The sequence below is a fragment of the Chanos chanos genome, chromosome 6 (assembly GCF_902362185.1).
Source record: "Chanos chanos chromosome 6, fChaCha1.1, whole genome shotgun sequence".
NCBI lineage: Eukaryota > Metazoa > Chordata > Actinopteri > Gonorynchiformes > Chanidae > Chanos > Chanos chanos.
Window position 1 is genome coordinate 33,054,466 of NC_044500.1, and position 26,027 is coordinate 33,080,492.

At 39.8% G+C, this 26,027-nt stretch overlaps 3 protein-coding genes across 4 annotated transcripts; all 3 read right to left on the minus strand.

Moving 5' to 3' along the window:
• Window positions 1-2,995: 2,995 nt before the first annotated feature.
• Window positions 2,996-10,152, minus strand: elk4 (ETS transcription factor ELK4). 2 transcript variants are annotated; one of them, XM_030777184.1, is made up of 6 exons: window positions 10,039-10,152; window positions 7,739-7,953; window positions 5,370-6,053; window positions 4,776-4,982; window positions 3,866-3,982; window positions 2,996-3,596 (listed from the first exon to the last, which is right to left on the minus strand). In XM_030777184.1, exons 2-6 carry the CDS (start codon window positions 7,943-7,945, stop codon window positions 3,501-3,503), a joined length of 1,311 nt encoding a protein of 436 aa, XP_030633044.1. In that variant the 5' UTR covers window positions 7,946-7,953; window positions 10,039-10,152; the 3' UTR covers window positions 2,996-3,500. The 2 variants fall into 2 exon arrangements, with proteins under 2 accessions (XP_030633044.1, XP_030633045.1); XM_030777185.1 differs by lacking the exon at window positions 10,039-10,152 and having other exon boundaries at window positions 4,713-4,982; window positions 7,739-7,954.
• Window positions 10,153-16,627: 6,475 nt separating this feature from the next.
• LOC115814621 (Krueppel-like factor 15) lies at window positions 16,628-19,188 on the minus strand. The gene is made up of 3 exons (XM_030777520.1): window positions 19,092-19,188; window positions 17,396-18,428; window positions 16,628-17,066 (listed from the first exon to the last, which is right to left on the minus strand). Exons 2-3 carry the CDS (start codon window positions 18,367-18,369, stop codon window positions 16,898-16,900), a joined length of 1,143 nt encoding a protein of 380 aa, XP_030633380.1. The 5' UTR covers window positions 18,370-18,428; window positions 19,092-19,188; the 3' UTR covers window positions 16,628-16,897.
• Window positions 19,189-22,140: 2,952 nt separating this feature from the next.
• On the minus strand, window positions 22,141-24,238 carry slc45a3 (solute carrier family 45 member 3). The gene is made up of 4 exons (XM_030778283.1): window positions 24,097-24,238; window positions 23,122-23,934; window positions 22,731-22,996; window positions 22,141-22,563 (listed from the first exon to the last, which is right to left on the minus strand). The coding sequence occupies exons 1-4, from the start codon at window positions 24,236-24,238 to the stop codon at window positions 22,141-22,143; spliced, it is 1,644 nt and encodes a 547-aa protein (XP_030634143.1).
• Between the last annotated feature and the right edge of the window lie 1,789 nt (window positions 24,239-26,027).

Here is a 26,027-nt window from a genome sequence, read left to right on the forward strand (position 1 = left end):
CATTAAGGCTGCAACGGTTCAATAGATCATGTCAGAAGGGATAGTTAAAAAAAAAAAAAAAAAATCAAACTCTGAGTCAAGGGTAAAAAAATAAAAATGAAAGTCATGTGATGAAACATTTCATACCTCTTACATGAGATACACACAAGAAAGTTCTCCCCTATTCCACAATTTACATAAACACACACACACAATGACAAAAAAAACAAGAAGAAACAATATAACATAGCTTTACTTTGTAGTAACAAAATAATAATGATAAAAATAATCTAAGCTACTTTAAGCGCAATCACTTTGATCATTCTGTGGTTAATTACAAAATAAACAAGTAGGGAAAAAACACAAAAGCATTATCACAAAGTATATGTTAAGTGCAATACAAAACAACATTCATAAGGCATTAACAAATTGCACATGTCAACAGTAAGAAGCATTTAGCGTATATCAGACTTTGTTTGGTGAAGTGGAATTACTGATATGCAACACTGAAACCATATTTACTAAAAAATATCAAGGATGTTTTATGAGATGCCATGAGGCCCACGGAGGCAAACATGACGACACGATGTGCCATGCTTCATACAGCTTGCATGTGCAATTTATGAATGCTTTAGGAATGCTTTCTGAAAAATCTCTCATAAATGTGTAAGGAATGCTTTAGGAAAATGCATTTAAGGTACAACAGCATCTCTACTACACAGGTTCAGTGCTTCTATGGGTAGAGAAAGAAATACACATTAGAGAACAAAACAGCTACTAAACTGAAACCACTAAACATCAAATTTTCCCCAAACATGCTACACAACCATTTAAGAAATTAACTATAGCCCACATGCTAATACAGAGACAGACCAGTGGAAAGCATTTACAAATCATACCTTGTTTTTCCTAAATAGAACTTAACCTTCCTATGCTTTTGAAATCATAACCTCTGGCTTTTGGTGTTAGGCCAAAAAAAAAAAAAAAAAAAGAAAAAGATTTTGAAACACAAATGTTATTTGATAAGTATTGACTAGAACTGCTAATTATAATGAACTACTCCTGCAAGCACAGAGACTGAAAACCTGATTGTGAATCGAGTCTTCAGTGAGCATTACAAATGTCTGTCAAGCTCATCCTGAAGGTCACCTGTCCCAGCTGCATGTTAGCTCACGACATCTGATTAGATAGCAGAGCTCAGGTGACCAAGCCTTCAGAGCAGCGAGACATGCCATTTTTACCTTCCTCTCTCTCATCTCGTTTGGCATCAGACACTTCAATTTTAAGGCACCAGCTTCGCATGGCCATGTATATAACATTGAACAAGCAGAGTTTAACTCACAAAGAATTGAACTAGGCTTTTAAAAAATAGAACAGGGAGGTTTTTTGGGTTTAATCCAGTCACCTCTAATTTAAAGAGATCTATCATGATTGTTATGGCTTTATACTGCGTTAGCCTAAACTGTTCTTTATGCTAAGAAAAATACAGATTTATAGGTAAATATTTTAAAAACCTGAGATTCACATTGAGATGCTGAGATTTTTTTTTTTATTATTATTTCTCATTTACCTTTCTAATACCTGGATTTTCAAATAGTTCAGTGTTGAGGGAAAATACAGAAATTTAGACCAGGCGCGTAGTGACACACTCAAAAGCTCTCAGTAAAAATGACTGGAGAGTGAGGAGCAAGAGAGATGAGCAGTGAACTGCTCTCTTCAGTACTGTGTGCCATACCGACATGTCTCTCCTGAGTGGCTATCAAAACTATCTGCCGCTCTGATCATTTAGGCTAACTGTATCTTATAAGTCAGCTTCCAGTTACGCATTCACCTCAAGAGTGCTATCAGCTCCTCAAATGGCTTGGCGGGTTTCTTCGACTTCTTCTTCTTTTTTTTTTTTTCCTTTTCATTTATTTATTTATGTATGTATTTATTTATTTATTTTTGTATGGATGTCAGAGGTAGGGTTCAGACTGTGCAATATTTGGACAAATGTTTTCTGGAGAGGTGATTCGGTTTGAAAGTACTGGAAGTGGCATCTACTGGTTAACTACCTAGACACACTATGGAAAGAAAAGGGAGACCAGAAGGTCATGACTGCAATCGAACTGGCCTAAGCTTCACAGAAAACATTGCTAGATGAGTGTATAAAGGCTGAAGCACTACACACATCAGAATACAGAGCTTTATATTTCACAACATGTAAGTGTAAGGCTTGTCACTTCTTATCGGGTGACACTGTACCTATAGCTTTTTTTTTTTTTTTTCTTTTTTTTTAGAATAAGGTCACAAGTAGGTGAGTTTATTTTCTTCACAACTGTCCCTTTCTGAGCTGCAATGACCAGTCTGTACAATTGACATCCACATTCATTTGATTTTTCTTTGAATGGAATAACCTCCGTGAGGTTCGATTATAGAAACAATACTATGGTCGCAATGAATCAATACGCACAAATCAATGTTAAGTGCTTTTCCAAATTTTCAGATAAAAAAAATATCTGAAAATCATTCAAATGTTAAGAGAAGTCTCTGCGCTATGAGATCCAGAGTAAACACGGGTAAAACTGGGATCTAAAAGCATTCCAAGGAGACCTCTTCAAATCTGTATCAAGACGTTAATGCAGCAAGTCTAAGAAGTACTGTGTGTGAATGGCAGCATGACCCTCAGGCTGGTCTGGGTAAATGTGCTGTGGCTGATATGGCAAAGTGCTTGGTTAAATATGCCGACGAGTGCATACGGAAAAACAGGGTCAGTATTACGATATGGGTCACGTTACTTCAAGTAAGACATTTAGGAGCGCAAGTCTGAAACGGCAGAGATGGACAAAGACTTACAAAGTTTCCTCGTGAAAAGTCGGGATTAAGGTCAAGTGGTTAGTTTTTATATAAGAGAAATCCTCTCCACTACCATGAAAGGTCACGAACCACAGAGAGAAACAAGAGAAAATTACCACAGTCTTTTCTGTTAAGTTCCACAAGATTAAAAAAAACAAAAACAACAACAACAAAAAAAAACCAGACACCATCAAGGTTCTACACTGGCCTTTTCAGTGGTCGTAAGCAATGAGGCTGAACTGCTGCTATTTGAAAAACCATGACACTCTTTTCACTGATACAGATCAACAAGTCAACTGCCATCAGTCACAATGGCAAGTCCCCGAAAGCCAACTGCCATACTTAAAAAAGGCCAGCGCATGTGGAGAGACACAATACTATAACAGGGGGGGAAAACAATAACAATGGTAATCCTCTGTGGAGAGTGACTGGTATCCCACATACCTACAACTAAACGATGGCTTCTTGTCCTTTTGAGAAAATTGCATCCATAGGGAACAGTTGTTTCCTCACTCCAGGTGTGAATGACAGAAGTTAACCATAATCTTATGAGAAATGTCTCCTTATCGATCATTTAGCAGAGGAAGGGTAGATTTGGTCAGGCTGAGGTTGGTTTTTTGTGTTTAAAAATGAAGAAAGGAGGTGAGGATGCAGTTAACCCACCCGGATGAGCAGTCTTTTCTGTTCTATGTCTTCTGAGGGTCTGGGGACAGAGGCCCTGGGGTGTTGGTGCCATCTAGGTTGTGCAGTGAGAACTGAGTGGGGTTCAGGACTGAGGGGAACTGAAACACAGCATGTGAGAGATGAATCACCCTAAGAGTATGAGCGCGGCATTAACACAACGGTAGGGACAACGAATGTTCAAGGGAACACAAGTGGGGATGTGATAAATGAGCAGATAAATGTGGTCTAGAGAGGGAAACAAAAGAGATAAAGGATAAGAGGACAGACGGAAGATGAAAAGTGAGACACAGAGAGGGCGAGCCTTTGGGTCGATGTTCAGAGATAGCAGAGGGTAAAAGAATGGAGAGGCAGGGGATGGAGAACTCACCTGGAACAGCGTGTGTGTTCCTTGTCTGCGGGCGGGGCTGAGGGGGGCGACGGGACTGAGCGTGCTCCAGAAGTGGATGTTGGACAAGAGTGGACTGGGCGTCAGCAGCAAAGGTGTCTAAGAGAAACACCGAATTACTTCAGTCTCAATTCAATGATCTGACACAGCATATGTAATAAGAGAAACGTCGAATTACTTCAGTCTCGATTCAATGGTCTGACAAAGCATATGTAATAAGAGAAACACTAAATTACTTCAGTCTCGATTCAATGATCTGACACAACGTATGTAATAAGCAACTTTTGTCTAAAAGAACAACCAAAGTAACAAAGCTTGAATAAAGACTAACGAGTGAGAGAGCTCTATTTAGATCTTTGAAGAAAACAAATAGGAAACTATGGCACTATGCTCCCAGTTAAAGACTTCCTGTCTCATGACAACATACAATTAAGAATGAGGCCATATTGCCTTAGTGGGAGCTAGGGAAACAGCATCCAAAGAAAAACCCTCTTCTCTGAAGCAAATCTGGAGACGTCTTGACAATGTGGACATTGAGGAGAATAAACATGATTATCCATCAAAGTGTTGTTTATCGTACAATCAGATTCATGTGAGTCATAACCAGTGGGCGCCTCAGGCTTCCCTTGCAGTGTTTCATGCTACAACACTGCCACCTAAAGTCCAATGGCATTTCAATAACAACCAAACCGTATCTCAAAAGCATCTCATTCTGAGCAGTTTGGCTGGGATTGGAAATCAAGACCTAACGACTGTCTTGGTATCTGAAGTAATTGTTTTTGTAATTATGTTTGAACGAAAGGGGGAGAAAAGAGCATGAGAATATGACTAGCGTGAGATTCTTTGATGTCCCGGTTAGGAGCTGATTAATGAGCTGTGAGCTGGCGCTGACCTGCAGAAAGGCTGGGGTGAGGGAGGGCGTGGGCAGAGACGGACTAGACAGACTCATGGGGCTCAGGTCAGAGTTGGTCACTAACAGAGTAGGCATCAACTCCAAGCCTTTGGGCTTCTTCGATTTCCCATTTTGGCTGCGAGCTGGAGAAAGAGAAACCTCGCTCTCAGGACCTGCTGTATTGTGGTCCAAAGAAGAGGTCTGCACCTAATGAGAGAAAGACATTTTAATGTAAGAATCCATTTAGCAAGTGTAGTCATTTTCAGATTTATCAAACAAACGTCAAAGCTGATTCCAGCACAATCTAGACACATCATAAATAAGACAATGAGCTCACTGTGAGTTCATTGTGTGTGTGTGTTGTGAATGAGTTCTCTGTGAGTTCATTGTGTACTGCAAGCATTTCAGTGTAGCCTAGCGGCCACATTTCAATGCCTGTATTATTTTTAAACATCGTGTTAATTATTAAGTGCCTCTACAAAGCCCTCAACTAAGCCTGCACACGAAAACAAGATCAAGCTAAAAAAAATCCACATCTGTATTGCGGATTTCATTGGCGCATTTTAGGCCGATGAAGTATTTCTTATCATTTACCTGCTGCTGCTGCTCAGCTGGATGTGAGGAGCTGGACTCTGTGTCCTGGGCGTTAGGCACTGCGCTGGGGGACGGGGTACGAGGCGGTAAAGGGGAGGAGAGCCCTGAGAAGGGAAGGCTTGGTACTGTATGTTCTGTGGTAGGAGATTCCTCAAACAGACACACGACCTGAGGGACGGCAGACTGTCTGGTAGCTGCCTCACCCGTCTGGAGTGGGGTTTGGATGGGCTGCGCCGAGGATTGAGGCTCTTCAACGGTAGCCTGTGTCAGCTGCCTGTTTGGAGGCGTGATCCCGAATTTAATAACCGATGACGGCTGGGGTACATCTTGCGGGGCTTTCTTCTCGGCCAGTTTCTCTCCAGGATTCTCGATCCTAATGGACTTGAAGAGCTGCGTTCCTGACTGCAGTGAGTTCAGAGTGAATGAAGTGTACAGGCCTGAGTGAATGTAGTCGTTTCGGCTAGAGGGCTTTGGCTGCCCTGAGGAACCACTGCTTCGGTCCGAGACCCCCTTACTCTCCTTGTCCCTTAGGCTGCTGGTCGTCTTATCAGGGTGGGGCAAGGACCCACCTGCGCCTCCTTCTACTGCACCCTCAGCTCTGGCCATGACATCTCCTTTGAGAATTTCAGGGTAGGACACAAAGCGATAAACAAACTTCTGCCCATTCACTTTCTTGATGATGTTCTGTGGATAAGGATGGAGATTACCAAGATCTATTAGAGTCTACTCCAGCATATTTGACATAAAAGAAACATGTAGTGTTTCAGGCCACTGCTTCAGTAGGTTCCAGAGCCATGACTCTGGCAGCGTCTCATTAAAGAGGCTACATCCTTTGAAGACTGCAATTGTCAGCTGTGTGTGCAACAGCTGCTATACCATTTCAAAGGACCTTTGAAATACAACCAAGAAGTATGTCCTTCTTCTGAGAGCATGCAGTGGATGAGCAGTATTCAGTCTGATTCTCCCTTAAAGAGAACATAACCATATTATTGTATGTAACACTAAGATACTGATAACAGTAGTCTTATTAGACTACTTATTACCAAGTAAAATTGGTTTTAAATCCACTTTTGAAGGTTGGTGGTGAAATCATTTTTGAAAGGTTCAACAAAAACTACCCATTTCAAAAAAATACATTTAGAACTACTATTATGTCCACTGAAAAACATTACTTTTTTCACCTCTACTCTCAGTTTGTCTCTCACGTAGACATCCTGTGAGATCAGAAGTGGGGATGTGCGGCAACCGTATGTCCTTTGTAGACTGTGCAATTTCATACTACCTGGTGACAAAACAGGATGCTTTGTAGGATATGACTACCAGGAAGGCACTGTATGTTGCAAAAGTCCGTTAAATGATACGTAGCTAAGACTAAGTTCCTTTTTGACAATGTACACAGTAGGGAAAAAGTGCCACCCAAAAGAGTAAACAAAATAAGTTGGCATTCATCATGCTGCTTTCCACTACGTGTTTATCCTTAGAACATCCAGTCAGGGGAGGCAACCTAGCCTTCCTCATCTCAGCTAAACAAAACGATATACAATTAAGTACTTTTGGGAATTTTAACAAACCACAAAGAATGTGGCACTAGACGCAGATGACATGCTTTGGAGCAAAAATAAAAACATAAGCTTTCCCACTCTTAAGCACACAGTGCCCACACGGATGTGAGCCCTTAAAGAGACACCACAGATCCCACAGTCTTAGCAATGCACAAGAATGAGAGGGACTATGGTTTTCTTAAAAACAATAAACAAGTAGAAAAGATGGATAACCTGTGATAATAACAGTGAAAAATACTAACCAAGACGAATGGTTCCGGCTTTTTAAGAGTTTGTGTCTTGTTTTATTAGTTGTTGCTGTAGGCCTATGTTTTGTACATAACCAGTATTTGTGCATATGTTTATGTTACAAATATAAACAGAAAATTAATTTTGCATTGTAAAATTTGCAAGCAATTAACACTGAGTATATAAAACAATAATGGCTAGACCCTGCTGTGCACAGATGGTTCATCTCACTGAATAATAATAATAATTGGTGCCTGACAGAGCAATTAACTGAGATGTCTTGGATCAAATGAAATGGCAAACTCAGCTACCTTATATAGGCTATTCTCCATCCCTGACAAGAAGAAAGCTGGGTAAAAGACTCTAGGGTAATTTTGTTGCAAAGCTTATAGTCATAGCTCATATGGCTTACATGTACAGGGCCAGGTAACCAGGGTGCAGAACATAGCTGATCAGAGAAATGGGAGAACTGGTTGAATTCCCCTGGCTTTATAGAAAGTAACAGACACACCTTAGTGTGACAGTGAAGGTTGTATGATTGGTGAGATGATTAAAAGCAAAAACAAAAGCATGGCTGACCTTTTCGTAGTAATAGCGCAGGGCTCGGCTGAGTTTGTCATAGTTCATGCTGGGCTTGTTCTTGCGGGCTCCCCATAGCTTGGCCACCTCTTCTGCCTGGAGCAGTTTGAACTCTCCATCATCATTGGTCCAGCATATCAGCTGGTCATTGCTGGGGTCGAGAAGAAGTTGTAGCAGGAACTGCCATAAGGTTACAGAGCTGTCCATATTTTCAACTACAAGAAAAAAAAAGCAAACACAACTGTTCAAATTTAAAAAAAAAAAAAAATCCACACTGAAACTACCATTGTTGGTTCACTACAGAACCGGATGGTACAATAATTATTTTTAGTAAAATGTGGGGGACGCATCTGATGCATTAGCTGATCACAATTATTTTGTTTTCAAATTCTGACAGGAAGCCATCTAAAAGCATGCTCTCGAAAGTCTCAAAATGAGGCCTGGCAGAAGCAATGACAAACAGCTTGAATGTCACGTACAATTACACATAATACGAGCTCAACAGTCAACAACATATCCACTCAAACAGAGATGGGTGCAACAGTAACCAAAATATTCCCCATCACCATCTGTGGCCAGGACACATAGAGATATCTAACTTCTAAATTACTTCCTGTCACCTCTCACAGGTTTTAGAAAAATTACTTTGGTTTATGTCTGGAGAGAGCTTCCAGTGTTATTTCCTGTGAACTTCTTCATGCCAAAAGACTCATTACATTTTTTTATCGCTCTGTGCTTGAGTTATGACTGAATTAAAGCCCTAAGGCATATGCTCTCTGCCAGTGTAGTCTGTTTGGCTGTTTTCACCCACCTCTCACCTGACTGATGATGTTCATCGTTCCCGGAGGCGTCACAATACCCAAACCATTCTAAAAATCTTGTCTTACAGCCTCAATGAGATTGACTTCTGCCAAATCCCTGTGCTATAATTGCAGCTTGTGGATCTACTCCCCCTGTGTTCTTTTTAAGCTGCTTACATAAAAATTAAGCCTAAATGTGCCCTAACTCATCCCATACACAGTTAAGGCAAGGACACAGAAAAAATCTCCTTTGCAAAATCTGATGGAATTTAAGAATATATGAATATGGAAATAAAGAGAGTATATTCGCTACATTTACATATATGTTGTCATATATATGTTCCTGTGCCAACTGTTCGTTTTGAAAACCTGGATAGCGCCGGGAAGTGCAGATATTGCGCACATCGCGGCTATTCCAACTGTCAAGTTGACAAAAATATTCAACTCTATTACATCGTTTTAATTATGAGGAAAAGAACGGAATTGTTGGTTCACCGTGCACGTACCATACAGGGTAAACCTATACCATACAGGCACAAATTGCACATGTAAGCGATGCAAAATTACAAAAATATCAAGCTGCTTGTGGCACCGCCAGTTCATAAAAGTCTGTTGCTGTTGGAACAATTAACCGACAGTTTAACATTCCAAATGCCACGATTGCAGATGTGAACATATACACGCAACTACACCTCTGTAAAACGTTACCTCAAAGATGCGAAGTTAGTTGAGCTAAAATGTTACTGAAATGCACAACATCATCGCTTGGTTATGTTACTTGTGATAAAAAAAAAGGCTACATTAACATTTGCTTAACATGATGTCAAAATGACCGGCAAATAGAAGAAAAAGTATCATTTAACTCTTCATGCATAGAAATGCATAAAATCGTCTGCTAACACAGTGTAGTTAACAGTCGAACCATTTCTGCATTGCCTTGACCTGACTACCTAGCTGGACCTCGAACATGGAACAGCTTTAGCTTTAGCTAGCTGTGCTATCTAGCTTGTTCATAAAAGCGAGTATGCTCGTTAGGTTAACATGAAGTAGATAAAACTCAGAGAGCTAACCTAACGACGGCCAGTTATCACTGAATTTTCCACGTTTAAAACTGAAACTGACATTTACCAAAGTCTCAGAACGTCGTGGATATGGTTTGCTCACCCAAGTGAGTGGTTATTACACCTAAGCTAGCTTGCTATTGCTGTCATTTGTTGCTAGCTAGCTGGTTAGCAAATGTTAAAAGCAACTGACATTTCATACCACAGCTATGCTAGTTTATTTTAGCAATCTAAACTAATTTAGCTACGTAGCATAACAAACTTCTGAAGTATCCTGTCTGGCTGTTCACTAGCCTATCACCAGATATGATAGTTTCATGACAAAACTGACAGACTAGCACTACAGGGAAGTAACGAATCCAGAGGTGCTTTCAACAATACTTAGACTATTTGTTTACTTTACTGGTCAGCTCTAGTAAATAGTCTCCTGTCAACTTACCTCAGGTGGAGACTGTCTTCTGTATAACAGAATCTTGAAAGGTTGGGACGAATTGATTAGGAGAGCTGATGAGATTGTTGGCTACATTTTATACGACTTGATTCCTGGATTGTGTGTAAAATATCTAAATCTATCTACCTTGTCTAACTATATACTTAGCTAGCTGTGTAAGCATCAAACGGCGTTCGCTAAGAAGTTAACATAACTATCCAGCATTAGCTGAGAGGTTTGAAACAGTGCTGAACCTGCATTTATTTTAACTAACCGACGTTACATTAGATGAAATTAGGTTATCCAACTAAAATAGCAGAAAGCTAAACAAAGTCAGGTGGCTACAGTGGCATAGGTAACTGCGCTAGCAAGCTAACTGAATAAAACGTCAGATCAAAGAACAGACAAGCATCTCCTGATCAAAGATTTGGGTGAAAGTTCAGAGCGAAAAGTGTAAGTTTATCAAACTAAAATATTCTCATACCTTAATCGCAGAGCTCACATTTTAATGATTTGCAGCAAAATTCATACATGTTATGAAAACCCAAGACGCAAAAAAGCTAACAGCTAGCTGCATAGTACGCAAGCAGAGGCTAAACCATTTTTAGGACGTCAGCAAGAGTCAACGGGACACGAAATTAGTTTGTGTGCTCGTAGACCTCGCCAAATGCTCGGCTTTCAGGGGAAGTTGGTAATCCTGGTAAAATAATAACGCATAATGAATTGCAGTGGTACACATGCAGGCAATGCATCGTCGAACAGTACTTTAAAATAATGCTCCGTTTCCTCCCAAGTAGTCTTTTCTTCAGTAAATACACTGAATTGAAACAATAGAATGGACAGAAGAATACGTTATGCGAGGTTACTGTATATTTGGGGATCTGGGATGCCCAGATGCCAAATCCTGCCTTGTCCTGGCCATACCTTTCCCCAGGTTAAAAATAAGTCTGAGACAGCAAAGAGAGCAGTGCAGTTTTGGATCCGGACCATATATATACACAATGCAGTTAGTAAAAATAAAAATGAGTAATTCTTAAAGGATACGGGCAAAAGCACCTACAGGCTTTGTTATCTCGGTGTCTTCTTGGTTTGGTTTTTTTTTTTTTTTTTTTGGTAATTTAGTGAATGGAATCCAGTATGTTATACATTCTTGACTCTCTGTGTTTTGAAAACACAATCATAAGTAGGCTTATGAAGAAACTGGACCACTAAACTCAAACTAAATGATACGGGAACTGAAATGAAATGTACAGTTTACAGCAAAAATATGATGCATGCTGATGTCCTCCCAAAAGGTGTTTTTTTTATTAATTGCTCACTTAAGTAAAGGTAGTTACAGAGGATCATTTACAGAAGAACAAATAGTCAAATCAGATTCAATGACAGTATAACTGATTTTCAGAACGAAGGGCACCACTGCTTTCTGAGCCCTCGTCAAAGGTAATCAAGTATAACATGTACAGGTTAAACCTATTGAATGATACACTGGAACAGTTACTCTCTCTGAAAAAGTGGCAGAGTGGCATAGCAAAGTAATTTTTGTTAATACCGTGTGTTTTTAGTCTAAGAGGGAAAAAGCGATGTTAATATATCGCCAGTGATGTCATATATCGCGGAAAGAGCAAACTTGTTTTATTCTCAGCTACCGTTTTCAATAACTGGTGTGGTGTGTCATGTTATTCATTGCATTTACCCAGTCAAGTGATTGCTAGGTAAGTTTCATCCCAGTTTCACTTTCCATTTTCTAAACCTTTCGACATATCCTAGGCCCATTTGGCATGCACCATCTGAACAGGTGTCTCATAAAAAAAAATAAAAAAATTATAGTCCAAACCATATAGCCACCATAAGTCAATCAATCTGTGTAGATCTGACCTTATGGGCATAAACATGCCTAGCCCTTGAATGCATTGTATCATTTTCACCAAAGTTAGTCAAGCTGTTCTCTACATCAGTACAAAGTAGCATGTCAGCTTGGTGCCATGGCATTAGGTGGTGCTATAACAAATATATGAAGAAGTTTAGAGCTGCAAAGACAACTGTCTGATGCCATTATAGAATGCAGAATATTCATGTTACAATGGTACTGAGGATATTAAATTAGGAAAATTGCCTAAGAGATCAAGCATGATTGAAAACTAACCAGTACATGAAAATGAAAGGCAAAAATTCTTAATGCCTTCCTCCTTGGACCCCATAATCACCGCTATATTTTATTTTGCTTTTGCCTTGTTTTCTTTGAGGATTATTTCCATATAATGCTCTGATTCATATGAAACATACTGTCACTGAAAAACATAATGTTTTGAACTCTGAGATGTCTTAAATATTGCATTTCATTTTCAGAATTGAGAAGTTTTTAAGTGCATGGTCTACCTTAATTGTTTAATCCTAGTGAATTCTGATTACCCCTTCCCTTGTCATAAACAGAGTGTATTTTGATTGCTAATTTAATCGGTAGTAGAGTCGGAGATGAGAGACTTCTGTTAAAGATCAGCAGCAAAGAGTATTTCCTCATCCAGCTCCTGCCACGACTTGTAACTCTCACTCATGGATTTTGCCTGCCACTGTTTGGGAGGCACCTTAACACAAAGTAACCTCAGAGCAGGGTAGCTGCAGACTTTGATGCCAGCTCACTCTTCAGTCAGCCACGCCTTACAGGCCTATACCAACCCAGCAAATTGAAACAGTTCCAGGCATTCCAGTCTTACAAGCAGTCTGAGTCAACACTGGCATTAAGATTCCTTCTCTCCTTGGGAGCATTGTACACCTACATTTATTCACTCTCCAAAGGTCATGCAAATTACAGAAATGGTTTAGCATTTGCAATTAGAGAGTCCCTTATTTTGTGTGCATTTCCAAATAAATATATAAACAAGCAAATACATACATAAATACATACAATAAATATCTTTGATAATAAAAACATTGTAAGAAACACAGGCTAGTCTCATGGTTTACAAGCAAACAAACAATGAAACCCTACAAGTTCTTTTTTCCCCTTATATGCCGTCATATAGTATTGAAATCCCTGGAAAAACATTGCTAAATAATCTCCCAGTCAGGAGGCCTAATGAAGGGGGCTGACATGGAGAATCAATAGAGGTTTTAATATCATGAATAAGGTTAGTCATAAGCAGTTAATTCATGAAACCTCTCAGTGTTCCAGGTATACTGTAAAAACTAGACATGCTTGAACCATTGGTATATACAATCTTTTTCAAAAACACACCATCAACAAGAATGAATCAAAAGGACATCAAAATACATAATGTAAATACTGTTACACATATTGAGAAGTGGACAAAATAATTAAAACCCAAACTCTATATGAATATTTAGTAACTAATAAGGAAGCTTCAGAACAGCTTCACTCTTCAAAATACTGCTGTGCAAATTTTAAACAGTGCCTCATGTTATATTGGAAATGTCCTCTGCACTCCAGAACTTCCCACTCCAGATCTGCTGACTTGAAAGGCACAGAGCATGCTATCATTATTATTATTATTATTATTATTATGATGATGTTTAACAGTGTGTATGAGAGTTGTATCATTTTGGAATATGGGAACGTCTTCAGGAAACATTACAACACATAGTGCATCTAGCTGCCTTGAATTGCTCTATATTTGTTTTTCATCATTATACCATGCAAAGCAGTTATCCAAACAAATGGCTCCCACAATATGGCCACACCCTGACAGAATCTACACTGTGTTTAACTGCTGGTGAACGGAAATTTGTATTTGAAGCATCCTTCCATTTTAACCAAACAAAATCCTCCAGTGGTCGCAAGAACACACAGCATCATAAAGATTAATCATTTTTAAAAGTATCGATATATGGGATTTTGGGGATATATGAGAGCTGTCCAGACAGGTGTTGCAGTTTCTTGTCTAATCCAGTTTTTCCTTGTCTAGCATAAGCTGTACTCATTTTTAACAGTACTTCCTTTGCCACATCAAAAATTTCACAATTTTTGAGAGCAATTGCAGGCACTGACTATTTAAAACCTCTCAAATTCTGTCTGATCTGTCAAAACGTTCATAGTAATAACTAGTGTTTGACTTAACGTGATTTATCTGTATAACTTACTTTGAAACAATGATTTAATGATCTCCAGTGATTTCCATTACCAAGCTCTGTATATCAGTAAACATCGCCTTAACTCTCATAGATGCAGAATGTACTCTACTTCAATGATGCAGTCAACACAATTCAATGTAATCAGCCAAAATCAACACTTGTTGATCAATTCAGGTGTTAAATTTATTTCCCTACAGAAAAGTCACAAAAATTCAGACCAGTGATGATAGTGTTTGTAAGATTGATTAATACATTAAGTCTGATCTTTAACCATCCAGCAACACTCAGAATCCTTTGAAATTCTCCTGTGACTTTCTTTCCTAAAATTGCATCAGAAGAGCTTTGCAAAAAAAAAAAAAAGAAAAAAAAAGAAAAAAGAAATTTCAGACTATGAATTACATGTATAAACTAAATATCAAAATATTTTCCATGTGAATAGTTGTATAAAAGAATATAATTGAACCATTTTGAATCATAAAATATAGCTCATCGCCTGTGCTGGGCCTATTTATTTTGTTGGGCCTGTTTTGCTCATTGCGATCATGGACAAGATAGATTTACAGGTATTGTACTGCACATATTTTTGTGTGGGACTGCTTTTTGAATTTAGCTAAGGCATTTCCCAAACAGTCATTCTTATTACGTATGTAGGCCAAGGTAATGTTTTACCAAAAAAAGTTAAAAATTATAGTTACACAAAGCATTGTTTCTTAATCTTTATTCTCATACATAAGAAAATAGCATTTTTCAGTTATTCAAAAATATACCCTACATTTCATCAACTATGCAGTTGAACGGCTATATTAGATGGCTTTGTGAATGAAAAATTGGTTAATTCATTTATAAATTAACATGATGTTTCTGATAAGACAAAAAGACGTTTTGGAAGAATCAGCCCTTGGAAATCGAAATTTCAGATACTTCTGTGCACTGTGATGACATCAGTACATTTCATCATTATCAACGAGAAGAAGAAATGACACACGAATAGCATCTTCATTGGTCTTAAGGGATTGGGGAAAGTGCTCATAAATACTTTGAGTTCTTCTTCCAATCTGTTACAAATGTGATTTCTCATTTCCTATATGATCTGGTTAAAGACTAAAATGTACAGTATATTTAGAATGGAGATGAATTTAAAGCTGTAACTGAAATATCACTGCTCAGAATAGGGTTAGACAGTCCTCCTCATGGCAGGCTACTGGGCATACAGGCTTTCATTTGAACTTGGTATAAACACACAAAATCTTGCAGGTGCACAACCTTCTAAGAAGGGACATAAAGGTCTTCCAGGCTCCACAAAGTCTATCCCTAGTTTAAGCATTTTATATTTCATAACCATTTAAAAAAATGTGATTTACTTTCTACATCAGAGAGAAAAGGTGATATTCAATCTACCTTCCTTTTAAGGTAATTGCACTTTTCAAAAATACACACATACAAAATACAAAACCAAATTAAGACAGACACATTCAAAACACGCACAAATCAATTTCCATGATGAATGGCCATGAATCTTCCCAAAAAGTACATTTTAGCATAGTCAGCTGGTTTACAAAGTAAAAGTCTATTTAACAAGATGATCAGATAGCTTCACATCGAAAAGACGTGATCAGCTGCCCTCTTGAAGGAACAGAGTGTTATGACTGTCCTCAGAAGCCTATTCTATAGTATTAACTATGTGAACACTATATGTAATAATGCACTGATCTAGTGGAATACTATAACAATGCAAACGAAAAAAATGATTAACAGGGGAGAGCCAGAAAAAAAAAGACACCAACAACAGCTTCATAGCTTATATGTCATACAGTACATGAACAGTTCATTCTCAAAAGTAACGAGGTCACCGAGATCCCCACAGACAGGAGGACCCCTGGTTTGGTGCAGCCTCTAAACAGAAACACTTGGAGGGATATGAGGCACAAGGCAAAATGGTAAGGTACTATACTGGACAATATCTTGAGGGGTGTGATTGAATCCATAAATTCCTGTTTGTTTGTTTTTTTGGTGAGCAAAATCTGATATTCCATGATATTCCAACAGAAAAGTAAGAGATTCCAGTCAGGCATTTCAGTAAACATGAAAAACGATGTTTAAAAAAAATTGCTCACACCATATCTTGCCATTCACTTCCTAGCTGTACTCCACAACAGTACACATGTAGCAGGGAAATGTATACTATTCCATGATAGTAAATATATCAGATAGTGCTGTTTATCAAAGCTTTCTTTATGATAGCTATTCTCTTAATCAAACTTAAGGATAAGGTTTTATAGCATATTGGTTTCTGTAATCACAACTAATGTCATGACAACCAAAACTCTCACTTGGTTAGATATACTACACTGAAACATATTCACAAAATATACACAAAACTACTACAAGAACCGTCCAAGCAGACCGCATTTTAATGACCTCTGAATCTCCGGTGTTAATTGACCTATGTTTAGAAGCTGTAACAAGATCTAACTTTTCCAACCCACAACATAATAGTGGGCTGTACTATAGCAAATGATTCCACTGGCGTGTGCCTTGACTTAGCCTGCCAAAGAACCGGAAATCTGCTTTGAGCTGAACAATCACATCCCTGAGGTTCAAATTAGCTGACTGTAGCACCAAGAAAAGCACACATCTGGATAAATTATACCAGCGGGGGGAGGGGAGGGAAGGAAACAAAGGCTGAAGACCGTAGACGGCATGTGAGTCTGATTAGATCCTTTAGCTTTGCCTCTATAAAGAAGAGAAACGGACTCTGTTTTTGGGTGAATATCCCGATGGATCAGAAGTTGGCTCGAACCAGTCTTCCAGCTCGTGGACTCCGATGCACCTTAGTATGTTTGGAGAGGTGGTCACTTCTGGCAAACTTCTTGTCACACATTGTACACTCATAAGGCTTGACTCCCGAGTGGGAACGGCGATGGCGAGATAATTCGTCTGACCGCGAGAACCTGCACAACATATTACACAGAAGAGATTTAACCTCACGGGTGGAAAGGATAATACTTTATGATGAACAAATGACAGGACCAATGAATAATTATTCTTTGATATACAACATATCTTCTCCATTTCTCTCTTTAGACAGGGCATTTACCATATTGCCCAACACACTATTTACATTTCAAAATTGAAAACAGACACATGCAAGTAAAAATATAAATATGCAGACACAAAATTATTCTGGTAAAAATCTACACTACCTAGGGGTAACTGTATTTTGGTAATCTTACAACATATTTTCAGAATATCATATTTTCAAACATTTTCAACATTTTACCTCCAGCCACAGTCCGGCCAGCTACACAGGTACGGCTTTTCACCAGTGTGCCTGCGGAAATGGGCCTTTAGGTGGCTGCTCTTTGTATACATCTTCTCACAGCCTGGATGGGAGCACTTGTGCACTCGTAATGTCTCTGGTGAAGATCTAGGCGGACGTGGGGGAATGGCTTTAACCAGGCCAGAGCCAGCTATACCAACTGTTCTCACAGCAATGGGGAGCGGAGCGATTTTCACATACTTTTGGTCTTGGCTGCCTGCCTCACCCATAACAGGAACAAGTGTTGCTGTGGGTACTTGAGGTGAAAGCAGAGTAATGTTCTGTCCACCCTGTGTGCCCAGCACCAGGTGAGCGACTCGTAACCCATTGGGCATGCCTGTTTGTGGGCCTGATTGAGTAAATGGCTGGGTAAGCTGCAGAGGCTGAAGTTGAAGCACCAAGGGAGCACCAATAAGCACTGGGGCAGAGGCTGCTGAGGTGCTCGTGCTCTGGATCTCAGGGGGTGATGATGTGGAACTGGTCCCTGGATCACTGAGCCCACTGGGAGAAGATGGCTGTGGAGTGACACTCACATCCTCTGCCTTGTCATCAGATTCGAGAAGTCCTTCCCTCACTAGCTCCATTTTTTCCCTCAAGAACTCCTCAATATCTTCAAGGGTAGGAGAGAAGTTACTGGTTAAACTGGATATGAAATCAGGCACTCTAGGAGGTTGGGCAGCATCCAAGAGCTCTTCATGCCCTGGGGTGGAATCAAGACAAAGGCGCGTTGACCCATCCTCCTCCTCTTCCTCCTCCCCGATGCTAAAGCCAAGCTGGACTCCAGCATCCCCCACCTCAGGACTGGAGCAGGAGGTTGAGCTAGCTCCCTCACTGCTCTCAATCTCCCCTATCTCTTCAAAGGGCAAGGAGACCAGAGCACAGTCTCCCAGGGAGTCATTGGCTGTGATCACTGTTTTGTTACTTACAGAGACCATTTGTTGTTGTCCAAAACAAAAGGGGAAAAAGTGCCACCAACAAGGGACACTTTCCACCACTGTAAAATAAAAAAGTAAAAAATGAAAATGAAATATTAACACAACATTACGTGAACATTACGAACGACTGAATTACAAATTAGTCAAGATATAATTTAAGGACACCCTCCATATAATGCAAATGTGCATTAAGCAATAGGTGTGAAATTGCAGCATTTTAATTTATTACCAAGCTAAAGTTACTATATTATAGATAACACACGGTCGAACACATTAACACGGAACGGCATTAACATACATAGCGTGGACGGTTAGAAAATGTTCGGAAGGAACAAGAATTTTACAAGTTAATGTCAACTAATATTAAATTAGCTTGCATCAGACACGCGGTAAGGGCAGCGATGGAACTGGAAATGCGTTTATAGCTAATAGTGCGTCAACATGCTTTGCAGGCCACATAACTGGACGAGGATTGCCTTCGACGTCTATTGAAAACAGAGCTGATTTTCATCACATTTCTAGACACAAACGTCGCTAACACCAAATACATGTGTCGCATGGCATGCCACATGACATGTATGTAACGTATGTGAGAGCTAAAACTACCAGACAAGTTCAGACGAGACTCAAGTTCGAAAAGTACGGTCATCGAAATACTGTCCCACGCTCAAATAGCTGGGTACGGGCTGCTTGTGCAATGAGTAAACATTTGCCCTATTTACCTTAAATTTATATCGATTGTGAAGTCCAACCACTGAAAATACGAGAATTTAACACTCCAGACTTTACTTGTTCGTGTTAGTGTTGCTGAAGACATCGTCCTTGCCACGGTTCCATGTTGGCATACTCTCAGAGGCCCATCACATGACAAGAATTGCAATGCACCCAAAGGCGAGGATCCGATTCCTTTGCTCTGATTGGTCCGTTGAGCGGAGGCTCGCCCTAAAACAAGGCATTTCATTGGTTTAAATGATATGTTATGCTCCGTATATTTTGGGAGAAGCATTCTGGCAGGGCTTCAATGAAATTGACAAAGGATTTAGCTTATGGTTTCCTGTCTGCACATGTACACTGATCCTAATTGTATATTTTCTTAAGAGATCGCCAATGGTAGTTTTAATAAAAATGGAAACTGACCAAAGTTATAAGCTGTACGATGTCCGAAATCTGGACATCAAAACAATATCAACGTGGCTTTGAAATTATGCCGAGCTCTACTGAAGCCCAGTATAGAAATGGGATTTAGTGAAGTCTGAATCTACACCTTCAAGTACATATTTTAAAGACACTTCACAAAACCATACAACTGTCAAACACACTCACTACAACCTAACTTGAAGGTTAGGTTGATGAATCTGCTATCGCTGTATTTTGAGACTGAAGAAAACACATGCAGTGAGATAACTAAAAACGATTCCTTTCGAACCTGGCTTGCACGCTTTGCTGCCCAAACATACTCAGCAGTTTAAGTCTAAACTCTATACTATATAAGTCTAAACGTCTATACTTGTTTCACGAAAATTGCAACAAACGTCAGCATGCATCTGTTCAACATTAATATGTACGGGCGGCCAAGAGTTTAGAACGTATGCATATTCTTTTTGAGAGTTGAAGAGGATGAATCAATAAATTGCCTCAAACGAATCTGAGGTTGAAGTTATTCAATAAAACGTTAAATGCAAGACAAATTCCCACTCTGATACGTAAGAGCACGCATTTACCCTAACGAGAGCGGGATACAAGATTATTTCATATCCACGAGATGGCAGTGACAGAGCGAAGAGAGAAGAACATTCTCACTCAGGTGCGTCTTGTAGGAGAACGGGACTCTTGAATCAGGATACGTGAGGGTTATATAACAAAAGGAGGGGAGAGGAGAAAGTACTGACAAGTCTCAGTGAAGCAGAAGTTCTGTACTGTGCAAATAAACAGACTAAAATATCAAATGTACGTGGATTTAACCATGCTCAGCATGAAAAACGTATTCAGAAAGAATGTGTGGTTATGCTGTGTTGTGACTGTGATTAAATTAGTTGGCAAGCCAGTTACAATGTCATTTGGGGGTTCTTTCTAGCGATGTTTAAGCAGTGTAGTTTTAAAGCGAACAGTCGAAACATTCTATCACAGTCGAGAGAGCAGAATAATAGCCTCGATAACATGATGGGGTGCAATATATGACTGTGTGGTTAATGACTCAAAATACCAGCACATTTAATTCACTGACAACTTGACACGTCTGTGTGCTACCCGTCGTTTCAGGTAAACAAATTTCCACTTTATTGTGCGAACGGTTCTTGACTGAGATCTCAGAGGTGTTAATGTAGAACTCATGATGTAAATTTAGCTTTCATTTCATCCACACAAAATATTCTTCTGTGTTACTAAGAGGTACAGTGAACATACGCCTTCATTCTTACACCGTTTGGTAACAACACAAACATCAACATATAAAAACGAAACAAAACCAAATAAAAGAAATGTCAGTGTAATTTAAGCTACACTGAACATTCATTGTGGCACAGTGAAAAAGGAGTACAAATCAAACAAAGTTTCCAACAAACGAAATAAATAACTCTTTGTATGTACATGCATTCATATTGTTTAACATTAATAAATAAACTTTAAGGTTTGAGGAATTAGTTTCACATCTGAAGCAACTTCTCATTGCAGCGTTATCTGCCTCAACAAGAGGTCAATTCAGTTCTACCCAAATTTTCAACATCATCTTGTTGCAATAATACTGGGAGATGGACTCACACCATTGTTTAGACCACTCAGAACCTGACTTAGAGAGATAAGCATATCTCCATAACAAGTCCCGGCAATGAGAAGAGTGCTGATGCAAACCAGGGCCTGGGGGAAAACATTAGCCATTTTGGTAAAGAAATCATATGAGGATTTTATAACAAAAGTCGAGCTCAAAGGCAACATATGAATACTTGTCAATTATAATCATGGCTCATACCAGTTTACTGATCATTGTAACCAAAAGGATGGGAAGTCTTGTCTTTGAAAGATAAGATGCAGGAAAATTTCACTCAAAGGGGAGGAACTTAACACTTAAGAGTTCTGCACATGCTTTAAATTAAATCCCAAGCCCATAGCATTTAAGCCTGGCCACTACTCAAACTTACACCACTCCTGAGTCTGTAACATTCACAGTAGCATTGAGCTCTACTCTCTAGAGCTTGAACCCTCAGACATCCTGTAGAAACTGATATTATACACCTCTCCACCCTAAACATTTAAATAACCAACTGAATAAATATACTGACAACAGTGTCTTCTTGTTTCAAGCTTATTTTAAATGGTCGACGGCAACACTATCCACAGAGACGTTCCTACACCAGTTAATGTAGTTTACCACAACAAAGCAGCAATATACAAGCCCCTCAAACTGATTAAATATCCCTCCTTGTATGTGTCCCCAGTACTTTAACACAACGGAATGAGGTTTTATTGCATTATTTCCTAGCTTACAGTCCTGCATCTGCTACATGCATGGTCAATCCTTCTCCAAAATCACAGGACACTTGTAAAGACTAAACCCCATCTAACCAGTTAAAATTTCAATTATCCTTTTGTTTATGCCAGTTTGGTTGCAGTTCTGAACACTTACCAAACCGTCATTCAGTTCCCACGGTACTCAAACAGTGACAACTTGCCACAATGTAAACACTTGGGTAATAATAAACTGTTTTGACTGTATTCAATGATCTTTTTTTCCCTCCTTTTGAAAGATAAATGCTGTTGTGCACAAAATGTTCAGTTTCAGCAGCTTCTTTCTATGTCCACTTTATCATAGATCACCTTGCTTGAGAAGTAGACAGCCAGCAGGCTCAGTCCAGTGGCACAGGCCATGTAGGCTGTGACACTGTGGAAAAAGTGTACAATGGAGCCCATGAGAAGAGAAGGAAGCACCTGAGAAAGCAAATAAGCACTATCCAGGATGGCTATGTCCAGGCCTATGCCTCGGGAATGCTGGGGGGATTTGGAATCCGTATCAATGGGATGGGGCACATTTATGCTTTGCAAAGGAGCACTGGAGACCACCGAGGATGGCACCTCACCAGGCATGCCACCAGGGTGCCCATTGCTTTCCGACTTGACGGAAGATGCTGTCGAACTTGATTTCTGCACCTTTAAGTCACCATTACAAGTCGGCAGTGTCAGTTTATTTCTGAACATGAAGACCTAAAGAGAAAAGAGAAGATTAATTATCTGGTTAATTCGGGATCTCCAAAGAAGCCATTTTTCTCCATTATTTATTTATTTTATTAATCTTTTGGTAGTTCCATTCAGTAAAGGGGTAAAGTGACCTCTCATCAAAAAGGATATCATTTTATAGGGTAAGCCTTTACCTGTTCATCAGAGTGATACAGGCAGGTGAGTATGTAGGGAACAGTCTGCAGGATGCAGAAGGTGTATCCTGTTGCTGCTGCCATGACAGTGACCAATACAATATTATAGGAGACAGTCATCACTCCTGTGCATATTACCAGCAGCACCATACTGCTGACGTATACAGTCCTGGCTCCTGCCCATGCTACCAGACGATTCATCAGCAGCGAGAAGGCCACTGAAGTGACACATTGCAGGAACAGGCCTAGACTAGCCATACGCACACCTAAATGCCAAGCAACAATGTCACAAATAAACCAATATTTTGCTTATTTTTAACTGAAATACTTTTGAAACTGTATCTGCACATAGTATTCCACCAAAGCAAACAAACCAGAACATAAACTATACCTTCATCATAGCGCAGCCTTTCCGGAGAATTGGGTTCAGCACTGGGAACACCACCATATAAGCCCTCACCTACAAAGTCTGTGTAAAAAAGCTCAAAGGTCATGAGAGCCATCCAACCACACAACTCAGCAACGAAGAGCTTCCAGATGGCATATGGCATTCGGTGGAAGAGTCTGTACAGCTGTGGCAACACAGAGAGACAGCTGTTCAGTACTCGCCGGAAGAACTGTGGTCGTAGTAACGAGTAGTGGCAGCACAAGCGACTCAACATGATTGGTGCCCTCTTGGAGCCTTCTTCTCCTGTTCCCACTCCCCTTGCATTTTCCTCATAAACGAAAGCTGTGCTTATCAGAGAGACAATAATGACGAATGCAAGTAGACTGTAGATAAAGGCCTCTTGTCCCCCCAGGTAGATGGCAGTGGGTTGGGTGCTCCAGTTTACTGTAGATAACAGGTAACCGATGCAGGCTCCCACGCTTAGCATGAGAGTGTAGACAGAGAAGGCCATACGGCTCTCTTCGGCCCCAGGGTAGAGGTCAGACACGAGGGCCTCTAGTAGCGTGAAGCAGGCCTGGCCACAGAACTGAAACAGACAGATGGCAGCGACCAGAAGTGGAACTTTAAGCCCGTAAGGGTAAAACTGAGTGAGCAGTGCAGCCAGACGGGGGGCTTGAGAGATAAGTAGAAGTCCAATCAGCACACCAGAACACAATGCCCAAATGAAAGGACGACGTCGACCAAATCGGCCATGCCAACCATCACTTGTTGAGCCAATCAGAGGTACAAATATCAACCCCAGGACAGGCCCAACACCTTTCATCAAGAAAAGACAGAGAAATGTTGCAGGTCATATAGTTGCAAGTTAAACTTTTAATAAGGATGACAGACATGCCTGCTCTAACTGTAATCCCTTTCTCCAGACCACATAGTCTTGATATTACATGTCATGTGTATAATGAGGGCCATCACACTCACCAAGCACCATGGTCATGAAGCGTTCCTCCAACCCATTCTGCAGAAGCATTGGAGGGACATAGATGGTGCCAGCTGCCATGCAGAGCTCTAACCCACAAGTCAAAGCACTGATCAGTAGCAGCTGAATGGTCCGGCCACGCATGATAAGCTCCTTTTGAAGTCTGTTCATTCACCTTTACTTCTGTGCAACTTTCTTATATTTTATGTGTATAAACACAGCAGGATGTAGTCCTTCTATTAATGAACGATTTGAGTAGTTGGAAAGTGAATTTGAAATTTGATTGAAATGCATAAAGGCAAAGGTTTTCCATGCTGCCTTCAAAAGTCCAGTTAAAACATATCTTGTCAATATTCAAACCAGATTAATTAATCAAGTTAGTTGCGCTGTTATTCCAAATGAGGATGTCATGGCTCGTGTCTTCACTTTATGTTCTCCTCTCCAGGATTTTTACCAACATATTCCAAAAATGCTTTCTGCTAGAGAACAAAAGCAAATAAAATGACAGTTTGTATTACAGTTAAAATGCATGAAGTGAGATTTCAGAAACCACTGCATGATAAATGACCAATTAGCAACATTAAGTCTAATTTAAAACACAAACACATTCATGCACGCACAACCACCAACAGTGCAAAACATGGTCTACGGCTGCAATCACTTTTTTGGCATATGTTCTTGCGATTGAGAACAACCTGATTAACTTCGTTACAGCAGGATACACAATATCCACCTGTAGCTTTGAGGGAATTTCAGGTATTCAGAAGACGAGTCACCATTCAAAAAAAAAAAGGTAAATGCAGGGCTGTGCCAAATCTTTTTAGAAGGCAGTGGCGTCAAACTCTTTGAAGCTGACGGGGCATGTCCCCTGAGTATCCCCCCCCAAAAAAAAAAAAAAAAAATACACTGGGCGAAAATGTAATTAATTTAAATAAAATAATATGTGCATTTCTACCCTGGTGATAAGAAACCTAAACAATGCATTCGTAACAAGAGCTCTCTTTTCTTTAGACAGATCACCCCGAGCCTATCAAAATGGATCATCCCAAATGTAGATTCAACTGTGCAGCGCGTTTGTATCGTTTAAGCATGTTGAACGCACATTGGCCAAGGCCAAATTACAGCACCAGGTGGTAGTTGTGGTTTTAGCACTGTTTGCAAAGCGCTATTATGACTTTACTGAATCAAGTATACTCATAGTCATGGTCACGCCTAGTGCCTTTAATTGAAAATGAATAAAAATGTTCTTAAAAGATTTGATAATTGGTAAGTTAGGCCTTCTCTCTTTGATATTTAGCCAGCCAATAAGTTTGATTTACGTGTAGTATTTGCGCACCTTTCGAGGGGTATCCAAGCGCTACCTACCAAATTGATATTTTTCACAGTGTTTGCTATGTCTTTCATAGAGTTTGTTATAGATTTGTACGTTCATGGAACGTCAGTAACTAAATTTAGCTGTGCAGTATATTTATTTCAATGCGCTTTATTACCCGTGCAGGTTGGAATAAAGTAGTACGTCACACTGCAAGTCAGCGCTCACATAAAAACAGTGTAGTTGCGTACGTAGATACGGACAGCACTGGTTCACACTTTATTGCCAAAATGTAACGTTATTGATGGGGCGTTTAAAGAGAAAAGAGGCTGTGGTTAAGCCAGATAATTGCAACACTATGCTAGATGACCGATAGTGAAATTTTGTTTGCCTTTTGCTGTGTTCTAGGCATATTTCAAGTCGGATATACTCATGTGACCATACTTCCTACTCTTTTGTAATGGGACTTGAAATCTACTGTGTTAGAGAAAATATATGCCACTTGGTATATATGAGAAAGTAAAACCTCATGGTCTCAAAATAGATGTCAATACCAAGCAATCTCCTTTAACTGGAATAGTAATCAGGAAGAGGAACGGACTGATTCTTGTGGAGGCTGGG

What these genes read in the sequence shown, in the direction of transcription:
- elk4 (XM_030777185.1), bottom strand. Translation starts at nt 7,945, where the DNA reads ATGGACAGCTCTGTAACCTTATGGCAGTTCCTGCTACAACTTCTTCTC. An exon ending in CATCAAAGAATCTCACGCTA is followed by an intron (nt 3,983 to 4,712) that starts GTCATATTCTCA and finishes TGTTTCTCTTAG; the next exon opens with ACACCTTTGCTGCTGACGCC. An exon ending in GAACACACACGCTGTTCCAG is followed by an intron (nt 3,597 to 3,865) that starts GTGAGTTCTCCA and finishes GCTGTGTTTCAG; the next exon opens with TTCCCCTCAGTCCTGAACCC.
- LOC115814621 (XM_030777520.1), bottom strand. Translation starts at nt 18,369, where the DNA reads ATGGTCTCTGTAAGTAACAAAACAGTGATCACAGCCAATGACTCCCTG. An exon ending in TGGCCGGACTGTGGCTGGAG is followed by an intron (nt 17,067 to 17,395) that starts GTAAAATGTTGA and finishes TATGTTGTGCAG; the next exon opens with GTTCTCGCGGTCAGACGAAT.
- slc45a3 (XM_030778283.1), bottom strand. Translation starts at nt 24,238, where the DNA reads ATGCGTGGCCGGACCATTCAGCTGCTACTGATCAGTGCTTTGACTTGT. An exon ending in AAGGCTGCGCTATGATGAAG is followed by an intron (nt 22,997 to 23,121) that starts GTATAGTTTATG and finishes CTTGGCATTTAG; the next exon opens with GTGTGCGTATGGCTAGTCTA. An exon ending in TGTATCACTCTGATGAACAG is followed by an intron (nt 22,564 to 22,730) that starts GTAAAGGCTTAC and finishes TTTTCTCTTTAG; the next exon opens with GTCTTCATGTTCAGAAATAA.